The 17,689-nt window shown below is 42.0% G+C and overlaps 1 protein-coding gene across 1 annotated transcript in view; it reads left to right on the plus strand.

Annotated features, from left to right (window-relative positions):
- Positions 1-577: 577 nt before the first annotated feature.
- The window catches only part of arhgef28a (Rho guanine nucleotide exchange factor (GEF) 28a), a 38,611-nt gene continuing 21,499 nt past the window's right edge, over positions 578-17,689 (plus strand). Inside the window, exons 1-9 of the mRNA XM_070924201.1 lie at positions 578-648; positions 3,117-3,171; positions 8,848-8,992; positions 9,084-9,461; positions 12,185-12,374; positions 13,243-13,432; positions 13,923-13,992; positions 15,271-15,317; positions 15,547-15,622. Of these exons, the coding sequence (XP_070780302.1) occupies positions 3,139-3,171; positions 8,848-8,992; positions 9,084-9,461; positions 12,185-12,374; positions 13,243-13,432; positions 13,923-13,992; positions 15,271-15,317; positions 15,547-15,622 (1,129 nt within the window). The 5' untranslated portion in view covers positions 578-648; positions 3,117-3,138. The remainder of the gene's footprint in view (positions 649-3,116; positions 3,172-8,847; positions 8,993-9,083; positions 9,462-12,184; positions 12,375-13,242; positions 13,433-13,922; positions 13,993-15,270; positions 15,318-15,546; positions 15,623-17,689) is intronic.

Below are 17,689 nucleotides of genomic sequence, written 5' to 3' on the forward strand. Positions count from 1 at the left end.
ATATATTTATATTAGTATATATAATACAAGTAAAGTACCACAAATTTGTACTTAAGTAGCCTACAATAAAGTAAATGTACTTAGTTACTTTCCAGCACTGCAAAAAATGTGTTTCTTATTGGTGTACAAGCAGAGCCAAGATACTGAGTGACATCACTCCAACTTGCCTCTGATTGGAGGAAATTGAAATTACAACTAACTCCGAAACAACACAATAAAGGTACAGCGAGGTTAGACAGTAAACATGCCATATAAAGTCACTTTAAACTCACTACATAAAGGCGGCAGTAAGCGTAAAAGGATAATATAAACATCGTATCATGGGCATGTTGCTGCCTCCCTGAGAGGCTTCAGTCCTGCAGCCCGGTGTGTGAGGGAGGGGGGGGGGGGCTGGACCAGACCGGAGGAGCAGGCTGCAGAGAGAAACAACTCCGGCGACACCTGCAAACAAACCCCTCAGAGCGACGACACGGATGAAGCTGAGACAAACAGTAACGCGGAATAATAATAATAATAATAATAATAATAATAATAGTAAGGGCGTGGAAAGTGCTGTGGCAAGCAACTTTAATTAAAACAAAGATAACAAGTCTCGTGCGGTTTGAGCTCCCAACAGATCGGATCGCGAGCTGAGAGAGACGACAGCAGGTAATGCAAGCTGAATCATCCTCATATGAAAAGACTGAAAACATCTTTTAATTCAGGCTGTAAGAATGATGTCGTGGTTTTCACTTTATACTTTTCGGGGTTTTGTGGTGCGTTCACAGGTAATCAGCGTGGCGCCTTCAATGCCGTCACTCAAAACGTTACTGCTCCAAACTCTTTCACTGTGTCACTGTTGTGTTTTTTCTTTTGTTTTTTTTATCGCTCTGATGCATTTACTGACTGTATTTGACTGTAGTATGCAGGAGTTTCACTTCCCGGTGAAAGCAGTAGAGGTCATTTATTGTTCCTGAAGGATATGTTTGAGTGCTGACAGTGTGTTTACTATTTTTTTAAATGGCCCGTTTCACTTCTTTGTGTGAGGGTTTATCGACCAGTCCATCCAGTGGCTGAGCAGCGACTTTATTTCCCATTAGATTGTATTAAAAGAGAATAGAAAAGGTGGCTGTAGTTTATTGTTTACACTCTTGAGTACGTGACAAACTTTACTTCCACTATAACCATTCAGAGCGGTGTTACTGTCACTATGAGAAAGTTTTCACACCTTTAAGTCTCAATGGCACTGCTGAATGTGATGCTTACTGTGTTTGCTTCATCATTCCTCTCGACATCTTCTTCTAAGAAGTGATGAGAGACACAATTCCCAAATGTATCTCCATGTGCCAAATTATAATGTGTCGCAAATTAAAGTGTAGCTACCGAAGCAGCGTTTCCTGCAGCCTATAACTGATTGCAGCTTGTCATGTGAGAGGAATTTGATTATTCAATCATGCATCACCTGAAAAAATGTTCAGGACACAACAGGATCAACTTGCTCACGTCTGAAAGTATTTGCATCACATATATAGATGTCAAAAGGGGTTTCCCAAATGCTCTGTGACAGCGTGCGTTCCCTTGTTATGTGTAATCTCTTTTCTCACGCTCTGTTCTGGAGTGCGTGGCCTTCAGCCAGGTCAGGTTTCTTATTCACATCGAACATGTCAGAGGCTGAAGTCAAAGCCGAGGACAATGACTTACACCAGTCCTGTGCAGACTGGAAGAAACGGGACATCTGGATTTAGGATTCATCCTCACAAAGTACTGTGTCTACCTGATTCACAATGTGGTTATTTCTGCTCACAGGTGATTCAACCGTTGCTTTTAAACTCAAGAAACTCAAATAAAGATGGATATTGATCCTTTCTGTGTGACTTCAGATTATATCTTTAAACCTTTCGTAAACACAAGCATACCAGAATATACACATTTGTTGACGTAATGGGGCGCAACCTGCCAACGTGGGACAATGTTTATTCTGCAATATGACACGAAAACCTTCTCTGGTTCCACTTTACAATAGTGTCGCCCCACTGATACGAGCAGGATTAAAAACGCCCAGGCCTGTGGCGCTGCACTCTGCTATTGATAAGATGGCCTTCGGACACAATATTACAGCACGCAAATGTGATAGTGATATTATTGTTACATAAACCCAAAGGACAACAGTGTGTTTCTGTACAGTATAATGTGACTGGACCTGCTGGTCTTGATCTTGGTCTGCTGTGTCACTTTTCATAACGTAACATAAAGTAATCCTTCAGACAATTTAGAATTCATTGACTCTATATACATATAATGTATGTAAATATGTGAAAAATCATTGGGGACTATTTTGATAATTGATTCATCTTTTAAGTAATTTGTCAAGCAGATTCTCTGATTCCAGCTTCCTCCATGTGAGGGTTTTCTGCTTCTCTCTGTTTGATATGATTGTAAATGTAATATATTTTGGGTTTTGGACTGTTGGTCAGTCAAAACAACACATGTCAAGACCCTGGGCTATGAGAATGTGCGATGGACACCAAATGATTAATCAATTAATAGAGAAAACTATAGTCAGATTAATCAACAATGGATATAATTATTATTTGCTCTCCTAATTGGGACCTGAAGGAGGAAAGAAAATGATTTGGCAGTATGAGTCTTCCTCTGAGCCACAGAGTTAAAACTCCACCTCACCACCTCATGCAAATGAGCGTCTAGACCAAGTGCAGCAGAGCTAACGCCACTGTGCAGCCTTTAAGTCATGCACTATTCACAGCTGAGAGTGAAGTCACAGCGGATCAGGTGTGTCCTGATGATACAGTTACCTTGTCCTCCTCTGCAGCATCCTGTCGGACACTGTGCTGCAGTTATTGTGGCTTCATCCGTACAGGTTTATCTCAGGGCTGTAAGCCGAGCAGCATGTACAGAGTGTATCTTACATATTTCACCAGAAAATGGCTTCAGGTGTTTTTACTTTTTATGTTTCTGTTTTTCCTCTGATTTCTTGCTGTGGGAGACAACAAATGTTCACCATTTCAGACCAAACAAGAGACAACTTTGGACAAAAAATAAATAAAAGTTGAAAAGTTTCGGTTATTCTGTTATCGTGTTATTCTGACATTATAGTAACATGACTGTTTCCTCCTCAGGCATCTGGTGGATGGAGAGAAAATGGAGGTGAACAGAAGAGAGGCGCCTCTATATGTAAGTGCCTTCATGTTTTGCTCCAGTCTGTTTGTGTCTGATGTGTTGGTGGTCTAGTAGAGGGGTCTGTTTGGATATCTTTTTTGGGTATGGTTGTGCAAATACATGAACTTTTGAGGAGCAGTCTCCAGTATTGAGACCCATTTTTTCTCACCAGAATTAGAGCGCTCCAGCCTTTCCCTCCAGCCATCCCTTTGCCCTCTCTCTTTCTCTCAGTCCTGACTCTTCCTCTGTGCAGTGGTTGACTGGCGAGCCTTGTGTCGCAGGTGAAACCCAAGCCAGGAGGGTTTCAGTCCCTGGGGAAGCCGGGCCTTGCACAGCCTGCTCACCAAATGACAAGACCCTCTGAAAGCTCAGTAAACATGGGAGCCAGAATGAGAGAATATACCCATTTGTTTCTTGGCTTTTTACTGTAAGGAGTGCACCAGCGTATGCATTGAATAAATACACATTTTTCTTTTGGGATCGTGTTAGAGTACAGGCTGTGCAGGTGTGTTTGAATTACTGTTTTTTTTGCCATACTCTGTTTCTCTTTGCTATGTTCATTTCTTCCATCTGTCTTCCTTTTCACCTTCAATCCTCCATATCCACCATCTCTCTCTCTCTCTCTCTCTCTCTCTTTCTGTCTCTCTCGCCCTTATTCTCCTGTGAGTGTGGAAGCCTGGGTGGGCCAGTCACTGAAGCGTTGCCAGATTTCTGGTAAGCAGAGTGTCTGCTTGTTTTGCTGTGTCACCAGTTTCAGAGAGGGGGGGGCGGGGGGGTTCGCTCCAAAAATCTTGGCCTCCACTCGCTCATAGAGGCTGATTGAGGGCCGGTCTGAAGCCCAGGCATGTGAATCATTACGGGCTCCACCACTTACACATACACCTCTCCATTAAGAGGAAGTGGCGTCTCCACCCTCTAAGGTCACAGCTCAACAGGAGCAACTCTCACTGCTGAATGAGATCCAGATTTCAATGCTGGGCTTTGTTTAGACACGCCACGGCACACTGCTGTGATATAAAGACTGTTATTGTAACACCCTCACTAAAGTGTTATGGTGCACCTCCACACATGCAACATAGTGGCAGGCCCCATAGCAGATACTGTTGGGCCAGATCAATGGATAAATGGTTGTATTGAATTGCAGGCAGAAAGTGTGGGAGTTCCCGTGTTTGAGGAGGTTTTATTGAGCTCCAGTGCAGGACTTCACATCAAAGTGATTTTTGTTCGGTCCAGGTGCATATGTGTGAGTAAAATTCATCCCCCTGCAAGAAGACTGTGTGCTCATGTTGGTGAGCTGAAATATGAGAAGTCCAAATCTGCTGTGAGAGAGAAATATACAAAAAAACGAATATTTTTCTCATATTGAACAGGCATTCATGATCCCCAGAGGATGAATCCTACTGATTATCGGGATCTCCTGACTTTTCCTCTACCAAGGTCAAGGTTTTCACTCATTGACGGATAGACATGAAACGTATATACAGACATTCGTGTTCCCCAGAGGATGAATAGTAGTAACTAGCACCACCATCAGGTCAAAACTTAAGTTACCTGCAAAACTAATGACGTTCCCTCGGCTGCACTGTGCTGTAGAGCTGCTAATGTTAGTAAGCTAACACACTAAACAAAGATGGTGATCATGGTAAACATTTCACCTGCTAAACATCCACATGTTGCCACTGCTATTATGAGCATTTTAGCATGATGTTGGTGCTTCACTTAAAGCTCTGCTCTGCCTGAATACAGCGTGCTTGTAGGCAGTCTTGTTCTTTTTCTCAACACGGCGCACATTCATGATCACAAATGGACATAGATTAGCTATATCCTTGTGCCATGTTTGTTCAGCGTGGCAGCGTGGTTTGATGGTGTCGGTTATCACAGTGGTCTTTGAGCGGGTGGATATCTCAGTGTTGTGGTTTATGACCCCCCCCCCCCCCCCCCTCCCTTTTAAGTGCTGTAGTGATGTGTTTGCCATGCCTTTCACATGTCAAACCAACAGACACCCTCCCTGTCGTTTATTGACGTCCGATAAGCCAGTCAATCATAAAAGTAGAAAGAAAAAATGTATTTCACTTGAACAAATAAACATGTGTTCTTATTACAGCGGCTTTGCAGACCTGAAATATCAACATGTGTCTTAATAATGATTCATTTCACATTTTGCACAAAATCCAGGTTTTTCTTGGTATTATTATGTAACAATGAGTCTATACTTGGCTGCCCTGTAGTTGAAATGTTTGTAGCCCCTCTCCAGTTTTACTGACAGCATTTTCTGACATGTAGGCAAGTTATTAGTATCTCATTTGCACAGCAGATTAAATCAGAGGTATGTGTCTCAGCTGAGTATGAGAAAAGGCCTACAGCACAGATCTGTCACCCTCCAACTGAGTTTCTTTTAGCTCAGATGTACGTACCCTACATGTCACTATGTTACTGTTAAACATTTAAAGTATTTTCACCTTGAAACATTCTTATGAGTTGGAATGTTTATGAAAGTTTATGTCTGACCATGTGGAAGTCGGTAGAATTGTCCAAGCATATGCCTTTTCTCAGCCCTCTGGTTTCTGATCAAAGCCAGACCTTCAAGTTATAATGATTTATTGTGACTGTAACAGAGGATTTCAGCACACTTCATTGTTACATAGATCTTTTCTCAATGAGACAAGATGTAATTTGTGTTGGTTTCATGACTGAAATACTACACTTTGAAAAATTGTTAATATTTAAAACAAATAATACTGCGTCCCCGCTGACGTCAGGCTGTCTGTTATTGGAGCTGTTTTTGTTGTTGCAGTGGCTGTGATCTTGCTCCCCTGACGTCACCTTCGTGTTGCACTCCGGAGATCATGGCAAAGAGCTCTAAAGCTGATGACTGCTGGTTTCCTGGAGACCACAGGCAGCAGATCTGATGTTGTTTTTCCCCACTGAAAGGACAACAACATAGGGAAATTATAAAATCATGTCACTTGTGTATCATTTGATTTGGTGTTCTAATGAAAACAAATATAAATAACCACTTATTAAGTCATATTAAGGTAATCTACGCGGCACAGTTGCCTTTTAGATTTGTATCAAGCTCCTATTACATATGTGATAAACCTCCTCATGTTTATGTTCCATAATTAACACACTGTGCCTGACCTGAGAACTGCCCGTATGGGAGGCATGAGGTAAAACCACAAGGTGTTGAATATTTCATTGTTACTGGATCAGGTTGTGTCATGATAAAGCCCTGGGGAAAAGGCCATAGATCACATCAGTCTGACGTCTTATCACCAGCCAGCCATCCTCCTTCCTCTTCCCCAAGGCTCAGGAGATACAGTTAGGATCAAGCAAATACTGTCTGATCACATTGTACCTGTGTAAACCAATATTATCTGAGGCTGCTGCTGATGGTTGGGACAATCAAGTTGGAACTACAGCCTCCTTGGAGGAGTTAAAACTAAATCAAAAGATATTAAAAATAAGAGTTCACATATGTTTCCGTGTCTTTCGTAGACCATTCAATCTAATATATGATCTTTGTCCAATACTTAGCAGAGGAAAGTCCCTCTAGTGCAAGAGTTCAATAACATTTCATGGTTACTTTGAAAACATAAAGATATTCTGTCACATTTGAATGAAAGTACAAAATGTAAAATAACTATCGATGCCCTGTGTCTAGCTAGCCTTGTAGGACATTAGGAAGGCTGCACAAACCACAGGCCGACATCTTATCTTTTTCTTAGGTGGAAAAACAATCAGCGATAACATTAACAGGGTTAAGTGTACACTAAGTGGCACTGCAGCTAACCACTTAGCGTACACAACAAGCTGAGAAACTGCAGCCTGAGTCAGACCCATATCATAGACTGATATCAGTTTGAAGGCTCAGTCAGAATTGTATACTTTGTGCTAGTCCTATTATTGATTGGTCAGCCAAGGACAAGCTGGTCTTTCCTCGTGAAGTTGCGTACAGAAATCTTTCATCTGTGAAATGCATTTTGAAAATAAGATCATGTATTCCTTATCTGTGTCCTTTGGCAGCTTGCTGTCTCGACATACCCCTAAATGTACTTCAATGGCCAAATCTAGAAGTAGTATGGAATAAGAATCTGTTCATATTTGCACTCAGCAAATCTTAGTCTTATATTTTATTTTCTTTGACCACGCTACAGGTGGCAATATCTGGATGTACTAATTTCGGTGATCCCCTGATTTTTAATGCACCAGCAGCAGGTCAAAGTTCAGAGAAATATCTCACCATCTACCAGATGGATTCACACAAAATGTCGTACAGACATTCATGGTTCCCAGAGGATCTAACCTCATGACTTGGCGATCTCCTGACCAGTGTTTCGACTATTAGATGGATTGTCATGAAATCTGGCACATCCACCACCCACTAACATTAGCAAATGTTAACACGTTGTCATGCTAAACCGTATAGTGAACGTGGTAAACATTGTACCTGTTAAACATCTGCACGTTAGCATTCTCTTTGTCAGTATGGTAGCATGCTGACGTTAGCATTTAGCTAACGGCACTGCTGTGCCTAAGTGCAGCCTCACAGCCGCTAGCGTGGATGTAGACTATTAAATCTTTTTGAAATATAATAAAGTAGATTATATTTAATCCATGCACTATCTAAACTGTAATTATCAACTGTTTATGCTTCAGTCCCTTGTATTTAGCTGCTCTCCCTCTAAAATGACATTGAGAAGAAACAAAGCGCAGGTGGCTTTAGATGAACGTTGTTCAGTTGTAAAGTTAAGCTGATGTAGGCCCTGAAATTACACTTTAATATGATGGATGCCTTAGGATAAAGTGCTAATAATAAGGCTAAATTAAGGATGGCCTCATAAATCACAAGATAAAACCGTAAGCTGAGCGCGAGAAAACAGAAGATAAGGATATTGCACAAGCATGGAACTCCAAGTATGCGATCCCTCTTGAACTTGAAAGATAATCTGAGCTAACCCCCTCGTAAAGGTCAAAAATCATTTTCCATGTTTGGTAATCTATATTGATATTGAGGACAAAAACATGCACTACATTCACTCTTCCAGATGTTGTAGTGGTGACCGAATGCTTTGACATCCCTTCATCGCTGTACGCTGCAGGAACATTTCCGATGCAGCGAATAATGTGAGTGATGGAGAGAGCACTTGAGAATCTTGTTGGTCTTTGTCTGTGCCTGTGTCTGTTGTTTGTGAGCTTCTACTCAATAAAACCTTTCTGCTTCTCTTGCCCTCCATGTCTTCAGTAGATGTGGGTGTCGTTGGGGTGATGCAAGAGAAAGCAGAGTTTAGATGAGGTCAATGAAAAAACAAGGTCAATGATGTAACAGAAATAATGAATCCCATTATGAAGGTGGATCATGAAGTGGACGCTCGGTAGGGTGCAGCTCACTCCCATTGTGAGAAAGGGACGAGTGTCTTTCTTTCTTTTTACCCTGCTTCCCCATTTTTGCTCTTTCAATCCAGTGCTATGAGTAAAGTGAACGTTGTGAAACTGACGAAAGGTAATCAGAACGTGTCAGCAGGGTGATAAGAAAATACATTTTCCTTCTATAGCAAGCTGTTTATTCAAGGCCTCTATACTAATTTCCACTGTAAATTGGAGCTTGGAGTGATGATTATGACTGAATTATATAGTTTGGTTGTGTTATAAAGGCAGTTAACTGGATGGATTTTCTTTTTCTCACCTCAGGGACAGGTGGAGGCCCGTGTAAGGTTACAAGCCAACGCTCCTGAAGATGCAGAGTTTTATGTTGTTGTGCAAGGCTCTGGATTTACACATGTGACTGCAGCGAAAAGAGGAGATGACGGGCTGACCCTTTCCTTCACAGTTCCCGGTATGTCCTGTCCTTCAGTCGACCTCTCGCAACACTCTCGCCTGTCATTGATCCACCACCTCCCTCACGTGGTTTTCTCTGTCTCCCATAGGCCATGCCCTTGTGGAAGTTGTCTCTGTCACATCCTACTTTTATGCAGCGGACCAAGTCGAGCCATGCGAGGGTGAAGCATCTCTTGAATACCTCAGGGACGTTGCCCAGGAAGCAGCAGAGTACCTGAGTGCAAACAGGGACCAGCTCGGCCCCCAGAGCTACCTAGAAGTCCTGAAGTGGTTTTCCACGTGGGCGCAGGCAGCTGACGAGGACCTCTCTGCTGTCGGGTTAGACCGCAATGAGGAGGATGTGCGGCACAGCCAAAGTTCAGGTGATGAAGGTGGTCTCAGACAGCTGGATGAGAAGATCACAAAGGCTATGGCCAACATGGATTACCCTCAGCAGTGGAAAAACACTGACAGCCAGCCTAGAGAAGGTAACTAAATAGGTCCTTGCCTGTTTCTGTCACAGATGGGTCTGCATATGTGCTGTATGAATAATTTCAAACTTAAAAAAACAAAAACAAAGCACATTTAGGAGGTCTGTGTACATCTGTGGGAATTTATTTCATTCTCCTAGAAGGATTTAAGCCACAAATCCTAGAGGCCTCATACTAATGTCCTAGTTTGTGCTCCGCCACTTCCTGTGTCATCCACAGAGGTCAAATGTCAGGGATTCCCCTCTGCTCAGCAGATATGAGGGAAACTGATAAGTTAGTGAGTGGGAAAAAGTTCTTCAACTTCCTTTTTTGTTTGTTTTGTTTTTTCTTTTTACATTTTTTTTGCTGTAATGTACATCCTGAAGATGTTCCTAAGGGCTGGCTCACCCAAATTCAAAAACACATATTTTGTGACTTAACTCTAGTGGTAATCTAGCCACAGTTTTGGTCTTATTTTCCCATATTTTGAGATATCCATCCTGTTTTCATAGGGACTATTTCCTCAGTAGAAAGGAGATAACTTATCATACTGAGGCCTGTTGATTATCCAAAAGGGGGCACGATTGTTGGAAAGACTTTTGTAACCCTGAGATACATAGGTAATTCGGACCTACACTCTTCCACAAGTGGGTCAAAAGTGACCCTTGATAATAAAAATATAACTTCATATTTTTGTTCAAACTAATTACCTGATTTCCACATAAACATTATTATTTAAAGTTTGTATGTTTATGTTTGTATTTAAAGTATGTTTATTTGTCATTTTCATCATCAAATGATCAAACCTGGCAACACCAGTAATGCTAGCTGGCAAAGTAATATAAATAAATTATAATTGTAGATATGCTTTTTCAACAGCTGTCAGTTGGTGTTATCAATTATTCTGAGGTAAAAAAAAAAAGAAATATCATAGCCTGATACCTGGTTGGATGTTTTTGTGATTTATGCGAACTGACCCTTTAACGAACAAACAGTATTAGTTCTTCAGGTTAATATCACTGCAGTGGTGTTCTGGTGTTCAGTAGGTTTCAAACCCAACATGAGATCTGACTGTGCAGCCCAACTCTTTCATCACATGATGTGCAGGACCGGCCAGCCAGCCGGACAGAGGCCGGTGTGCTCCAAAGACAGAGCAATTACTGCCATTATTCCTCTTCAGTCAGATTAGAGTTGTCTTGCAGACCTCGGCGTCTATTAAATCAACTCCCACAGTCCTCCTCTCCACTGCACTCCCACTCCTCAGAGTTGTTTCTGGCGTCTGGCCTCAGATTTTGTTATTTATGATGTTTCATTATTTCAAAGCCGTGAAGTCTCTCCTCATTGTTAAGAAATGGGGGTGAAACACTCACAGCATGCCAAGAAATTACTATATATTGAACATAGATGCATTTTTACAGAAATGTAAGAGATCACATGCCCTAGTATGATAAAGTATGCTGAGTGGACAGAGTTGGTGCAGAGAGTTTATTGCCTCCTTACAGTTTTTTATTTAGCATGGGAAGAAAAAGGAAATGAGACCAGAGACTGGATCCCTGTTCAGCCCTCTGCTGAAGGCCACATACAGTCTTAGTGGGTGTGCTCTCATTAGACAGCAGTACAGTATGAACATGGCTTGCTTAGAAAAAGCAAATGTTCATGCAAAAGACGGGCGAGGTGCAAATGCAAAGCAGCTGTCGTGCCCTAGTCCCTCAGTGCGTCTATTTGACAATGACATTCTTGTTTGTTTGAACTTTGCTTGAAGAGCATGTTCAGCATTCACTCCTCTCAGCCTCAAACTGGGTCACAATTAACGGCGCCATTGTGGAGGTGACGGGGCGTTTCAGTTCAACTCAGGGCTCCAGCAGCAAATTGGAGGGATAGGGAAAAAATAAGGGTTGAATTCTTCTGCGCAGTGTTTCTGGGTTCGAAAGATAGTGCCATGGCAACCTTCAGCTCTCACCCACATTTAGCCCAAAGATAAAGCACCTCTGGTCCTCTCTGAAACAGTCTTTCATCCTGTGCTTACAAAACAAGGGTGTATATGGAGGATCTGAGCTGGGCAGTTGCTACCCTGTGCTGCTGCATGATATCAGCCTAGAGACTGCACAATAAAGCATCATTCAGAGTCACAGCGAATCGGGATTGTTTATATGCCCTTATACTTATTGTTTATACTCCCTTATGCTCCACTGCACACAAGGCAAAAGGCAGCAACCGTTGTACAGCAGGTGTTGGCTTGGTGAAAGATCCAGTTTTTCTAGGTGGTAATATTATTGATATACTGCAGACCTTGCGTAACCCAGAGCCCTTCATTCCTTCATCTGCACGAGCTGCTACTGTCTTACATTCTTTACATGTGCAGCAGATGATCTGTACATCTGTACAGTCGAGAGTGCATGTGTAGAATACCATAACATGATAAATTTGAAGGTTGATGGAAAGGTTTACTTTGCATAAGTCAAGTTCAGTATTGCCTGACTGATACTGGATTTTTGAGGCTGCTATAGATATTTGTTATCTGCTATATAGATATTAGTTTCCACTAATGAGAGAAAAGCAGCAAATCCTCACATTTAAGAAGCTGGAACCAGCAAATATTTGACATTTTTGCCTGAAACAAACTGAAACAATTGAAAATTGATTATCAAAATAGTTGGCAATTAATTTCAGGTAAAGCTGCAGTTTACACTACGTTTCTGCCTGCATATCATTCCCTCTTCATTCTCTGTCTCTCTCTCCAGCTGCTGAGCTGCAGCCCAAAGAAACCCTCCTTCATCTTGCAGTGCGTTTGGGTTTGGTCCATCTCTCCCGTTTCTTAATTCACCAACCGAGAGGTCAAAGGGCGTTGACCTCACCCAATCAGGAGGGAGACACACCCCTCCAGCTGGCTCAGAGGGACGGACAGCATGCCATGTTCAGGGTGCTGGCAGCGTAAGGCTATGATGTTATCTGTTTGTCCAGTCCTGAAGCAAAATAATCTCTTATTAATGAGAACGCTATGGTGATGCATAAGTACGTAAATTAATACGTTCCCCTTCAGTTTCTCAGACAAACACCTTTAATCGCTTCCAGGAGCCTTTTTAAAGGGAATTTCTTAAACTATTTCAGGATTTTAAAGGCTTTCTGAATGACTCTTTTTTAATGACAAATGTTCATTCACAAGTTCCTCATTATATTAATAAGCTGCTAGAAACAACACATGATCCAAGACCATGTTAGTCATGATGCCTCAGACGTTATTATCAGCTTAGGGAAGCCCACCACTATACACACAAACATCAAACATCTCTGTCTCATCAGCTGATTGCTATTTTCCTTTAGTAAAATAACACACCACAGAAATCCACTCATTAAGCAAAAGAAAATAGCACTGTTTATAGACTGCTCAGTAGAGTTTCTTCAGGTGTGATAAGAGGTCATATTTCAAAACATGACAGATGTCATTAGAAGGAAACAGGAACTGTATATAGAATAGTTAAATAAGAATGGAAATGTCCACAAAATGCTCATTCAAACACCTTAAATGTGTGTTTAACGTACGATACAGTAAGTCTTGCTCAACATTTCCACCTGCAGTGATAAAGTTGTCCAGATAGAGCTCGAGAACTTTTTAGTGGAGACAAAGCGCACAAATGATATAACAATGCGAGCACATGATGACTAATGGAGACTTCTGATAAGGCTGATTCGCAGGGGAGGCTCCTTTCTGTTCTCATTAAATTCACTTCATGCTCACCTCACTTCCTATAATCTTTATTCTAATTGTGGGTGCTTTTGCTTCTTTCTTATTCCTCATCAGTCCTCCAGGTCCTGTGGTCGGCCCTATTCCAGGTGTGTGGTGCGTGTGGTCAGACAGCTCCTGCATGCTGAGGTTTTGTCCCGGAACGGACTCCCTGACCCTGACTGTGCGGCAGACACCCGGCAGCTGCCCTCAGGACGGCATCGTGATCTACCGAGACAGACTGGGAGACCAAAGCGTCCTCAAACTGGTGAGAGCAAACCACTGGGAACACCTTTATTTAAACTCCTTATTGTAATCACACAGGACAGAAATGGCTAATGAATATTCCCAGGCGTCTCTGTGCATGATGTAATGTGTCGTTGCTGACGAGATAAGGCCATTCGCACTGGTTTTGTTCAGGCTTGTGTAAACAGTAAGTCCTTGACTCTCACACCCTTTAACGTGCAATCAGACATTTTGATAAGAGTTGAGCTAGTAACAGTAAACAAAACACTGCAGCTATCGCAGCTTGTAAATCAGAAGGCAATGAGGGGGCAACATGACAAGGAGAGACGGGTCAGGATGCAGTGAGAGTAGCTCACATTAGTTACTCTGCAGGTTGCTGCTTTTATTTAATTATGGCGGTATGACCATATAACTGTATAAAATCATAATCTTTTGCTTTTAGCTGTTATTTGGTGATTTATTATATAATTTATAGCGCGATTGTTTCAATATTAGATCTGTTTTTGTTACAGATCAATGAGCTCAAAGCTGATAGTGAGGTAGACAAGAGAGACAAAGATGAATTCCCTCCTAGTGATGAAGGTAAGACTTATTAAATTAAACTGAAGTAGTGAATTCCTGTTTACAGTGTCCATTTATTACCTTCAGGCTTATTTGCCGTCATCTGGTAATGAGGTTTGGTTATCAGTGACTCAGAGATGCAACACGAAATGCTTTGTACCATGATCCTTGATATCAAGACATGCGATGCTATCAAGACTCATTGAGTAGAATTACTGATTTTAGAATATCAAGTACACGTACTTGAAACAGTACTCAATTACACTGATAGTAAGAAAGCAGTCATTTGTAGTAAAGTGTTTGTTTACCCATGCGACATGGGTGAGCTCGATCCAGACATATGCATTACCTGTGTTCTCCCTCTTTTCCCGCACGTTAGCTGTCACATGGATGTACCAGCTGTGTAACATGAGCTGCGAAAAACAAAAGTCACACACACACACACACACATATACAGTGACACAAGCGTATTAAGACTCGGAAGTTGTGATGGCCATTTTTTTTACTCTTCTTACACAACGATGAATTGATTCATCAAAATGAATGATCAACAGATTACTCAATAACAATCGTATTGCCATCACAGTGGTCTCTGCTTGTACCTGAAGCTCTGTCTGTCTGCGTGGCGGTGTGCGAGTCCCGAGACTTCACCGAAGAGCGGAGCGGAAAACGAACCACCACAGATTCACTTGAGCAAACAGTCGTATGGTCCGACGTCCATCACATCCTTTACAACCTAAAGACACTGAGAAAACACTTCCAACAGACACCATAAGAGGCACACTCTCCTGTACACATGTGTTTGTTCTTCCTCAGAGAGTACGGAGAAAACTTAGGGGCCAGTTTGTTTGTTTTTTTCCTGGGGGTGACATACTCAGGCTGGCATGCAACCACACAGAGAGAGAGGTCCTTGCAGATCTTCAGTGCTGCCTCTACCTCCTTTATTCTTTATGCACACGAACACAAACACACATTTTTAACCTGTGGCCACTGTTTTTGGTAACCATAGAGATGGCAGATGGCAGTATCGACTCATAAAGGGAAGCAGGAAGTGTACCTCGGTATTGACCTTAACCCTGTCCCGACTTCAGCAGCCGTCCATTAATCCTCTCGAAATAACAACCTCACAGTAGGGAGTATGTGCTCTTCCTCTGGACCTGCTGCTTTGCACGAGCACAACATCTCTTTGGCCAGTTTTCCATTCCTGGATAGTAGAGTCATATCCAGAGGACCTGAGGAGGAGGAGAGTGTTAGCGTGTCGTGCATCAACTTCTGGTTAAATATTTTTATTTTGCACAGGCATTAGCAAGGAGCACCGAGTGGAAGGGCACGCACTGGTGGACAATGTGAGTATACATACAGATATATATATATATATATATATATATATATATATATCTTTCAGTCTGTGGTGCTGAGTGTTTTCATGTGATGTAAATGTTTATAGATTTGCCTCTTAAGTTCGTTGCTGGCTCTTGCATGCAACTGTGTGTGTATCTGTGTTGTTTTAAAGTAAACAGTACTTGAGCCATGCTTCCTCTCTGTGTGTGTTTTTTTTTCCTGGTCTGTTTGAAGGTTTTTGAAGAACAGCTTGTTCTGTCTTTGGATGACGACGACGATGATGTAGAAGAGTGCCCATCCTCATTATCTGGTATTTCTTCTCTTTTCTTCTCTCAATCTATTCATCTACCTCAAGGAACATTTTTGGCTCTGCAAATACAATAGTAACTCATCTAGACCAAAATACTGTTTCCATTTTAATATTATGGCAATCTGGCTTCCATTGCTGGATAGTAGAGTCATATACAGAGGACCTGATGTCGTGCCATCAACACAACTCTTCCTGGGAGGAGGAGGATTTTTGTATGTCATGCATCAACTTCTGGTTAATATTTTGCACAGGCATTAACAAGGAGCTCCATGTGGTTTAAATGATGAATGGGTAATTCATAAAAAAAAAAGAAACACAACAACATATTTGTGGCTGTACTGAACAGCAGGGTGTGGGAACAACGCATAATAAGCTGGTTGAGAAGCCCTGACTGGAATCCTGGCACAATATGCAGAGCTCTGTTTTGAATCACATCATAGGAAATCAATACACTTACTGCTTCACAGACACAGACAGGGATTCACTTCTGTCTGAGGTTGACGAGCAGTATTCTTTGATTAAATGGACGTATTATCCTGCTGCAGTCTGTCCTCAGGCAGGTTGAGGGTTTACCCGTTGGCTTCCACAATGACTCAGTCTGAAAGTCCAGGAATCTGCCCTGTCACCGGGACAAAGACTGGAATGGGGTCAGGCGTGTCCCACTCAAACTCTGTCTGAGCTGGGAGATGCCTCCCCTCTGGCCTGTCGCCCTGCTGTCCCCTCCCCCGGCTCTCCCCTGGATCGGACAGTGGAGCTCTGTACTTGAACTGAGGGGGGGGGGGGCGGTGTTAACAAGCTCAAATGTCGTAGGTTTACAAAAGCTGACATTTTAGGTGAGCCACATGCATTAACCTTGAATTCTCTTTGACCACACACGTGCACACAAGATCATATAAGCTTAGCCAGTGCAAACACTCACTGGCTAGTAAAAACTTTGAGAGAGGGATGCTCAAATGTTTCAGGTGTTGCCACGGTTACTGTGAATGCTAATTTCCCGTGTGTTGTTGTGGAAGAATGAAGAGTTTGTGGTAAAGTCTAGAGAGACTCTGGTGCTGCTGAATGGAGCCCATAAACGTTGTGACCATAAACTGAAGTGTGTGTGTGTGAGTGTGTGTGTGTGTGATAATGTGTCTTCGTGAAGTCGTGATGAGTGACAACACAGGGGCATTGATGCCAGTGTTTCCCCCTTGACTGCAGATTCTTCTGTATTGCTCAAGTCATCAAACTCTCTGTTGAGCTGAATGCTTTTGTTGTGATGACAGCGTCTCCAGGCCGCTGTGGTACAAAGTTGTCATCCAGAGTTATTGTTTTTTTCCAGATCTGTCGAAATGATCAGCTTTCTCCGGTTTCACTGACATAACTCAGCAGTGTCAGTTATTGTTGGAGCTAGCTGGTGTGACAATTAGTCTACCAGCTGAGACTGGTTCAACCCGTCACCATCCTTAAATAGAGTGGAGATTTTTGTATTTGTGTGTAAAGCTGCATACACACTGATAGTTTGATTTGTGCAAATTGAGAAAATAAGATAAATACAATGAGTGGATATGAGAAGTCTGCCTTGTATGCATGCGCCATGCTAATGTCTTCGCTGTGTGAGAGCAGCAGAGAGGAAATGCCTGTGTGATGCCCAGGATTTCCCTTACATTAGTGCAGGCATGGCTGGTCCAGACATCAAAGTCTGGGTGGAAAGTGCACAGAGAGCTATGAAAATGGCTTCTCATCAAGGGAGGTAATTTTCCACATTGTTAGAAATACCATCCACCACTCTTGTAGATAGGCAATCATGTCAGCAGTGGTTCAGATAACTGTACTTAAGCACTGTACTTAGGTACATTTTTGAGGTGCTTTAACTTTAATTTATGCTACTTTGTACCTCTACTTCACAACATTTCAGAAGGAAATATTGTACTTTTTAACTGCACTATATACATTTGACAGCTATAGTTACTAGTTACTTTATGGATTAAGATTTTATATACAAAACATGTAATCATCCATGATGCATTCTTGTGGATTAAAATATCCAACAGTATTTAAAGGAGCTAGAATTAGATCCCCTTCAACCAG

The sequence above is a fragment of the Enoplosus armatus genome, chromosome 18 (assembly GCF_043641665.1).
Source record: "Enoplosus armatus isolate fEnoArm2 chromosome 18, fEnoArm2.hap1, whole genome shotgun sequence".
Classification (NCBI taxonomy): Eukaryota; Metazoa; Chordata; class Actinopteri; order Centrarchiformes; family Enoplosidae; genus Enoplosus; species Enoplosus armatus.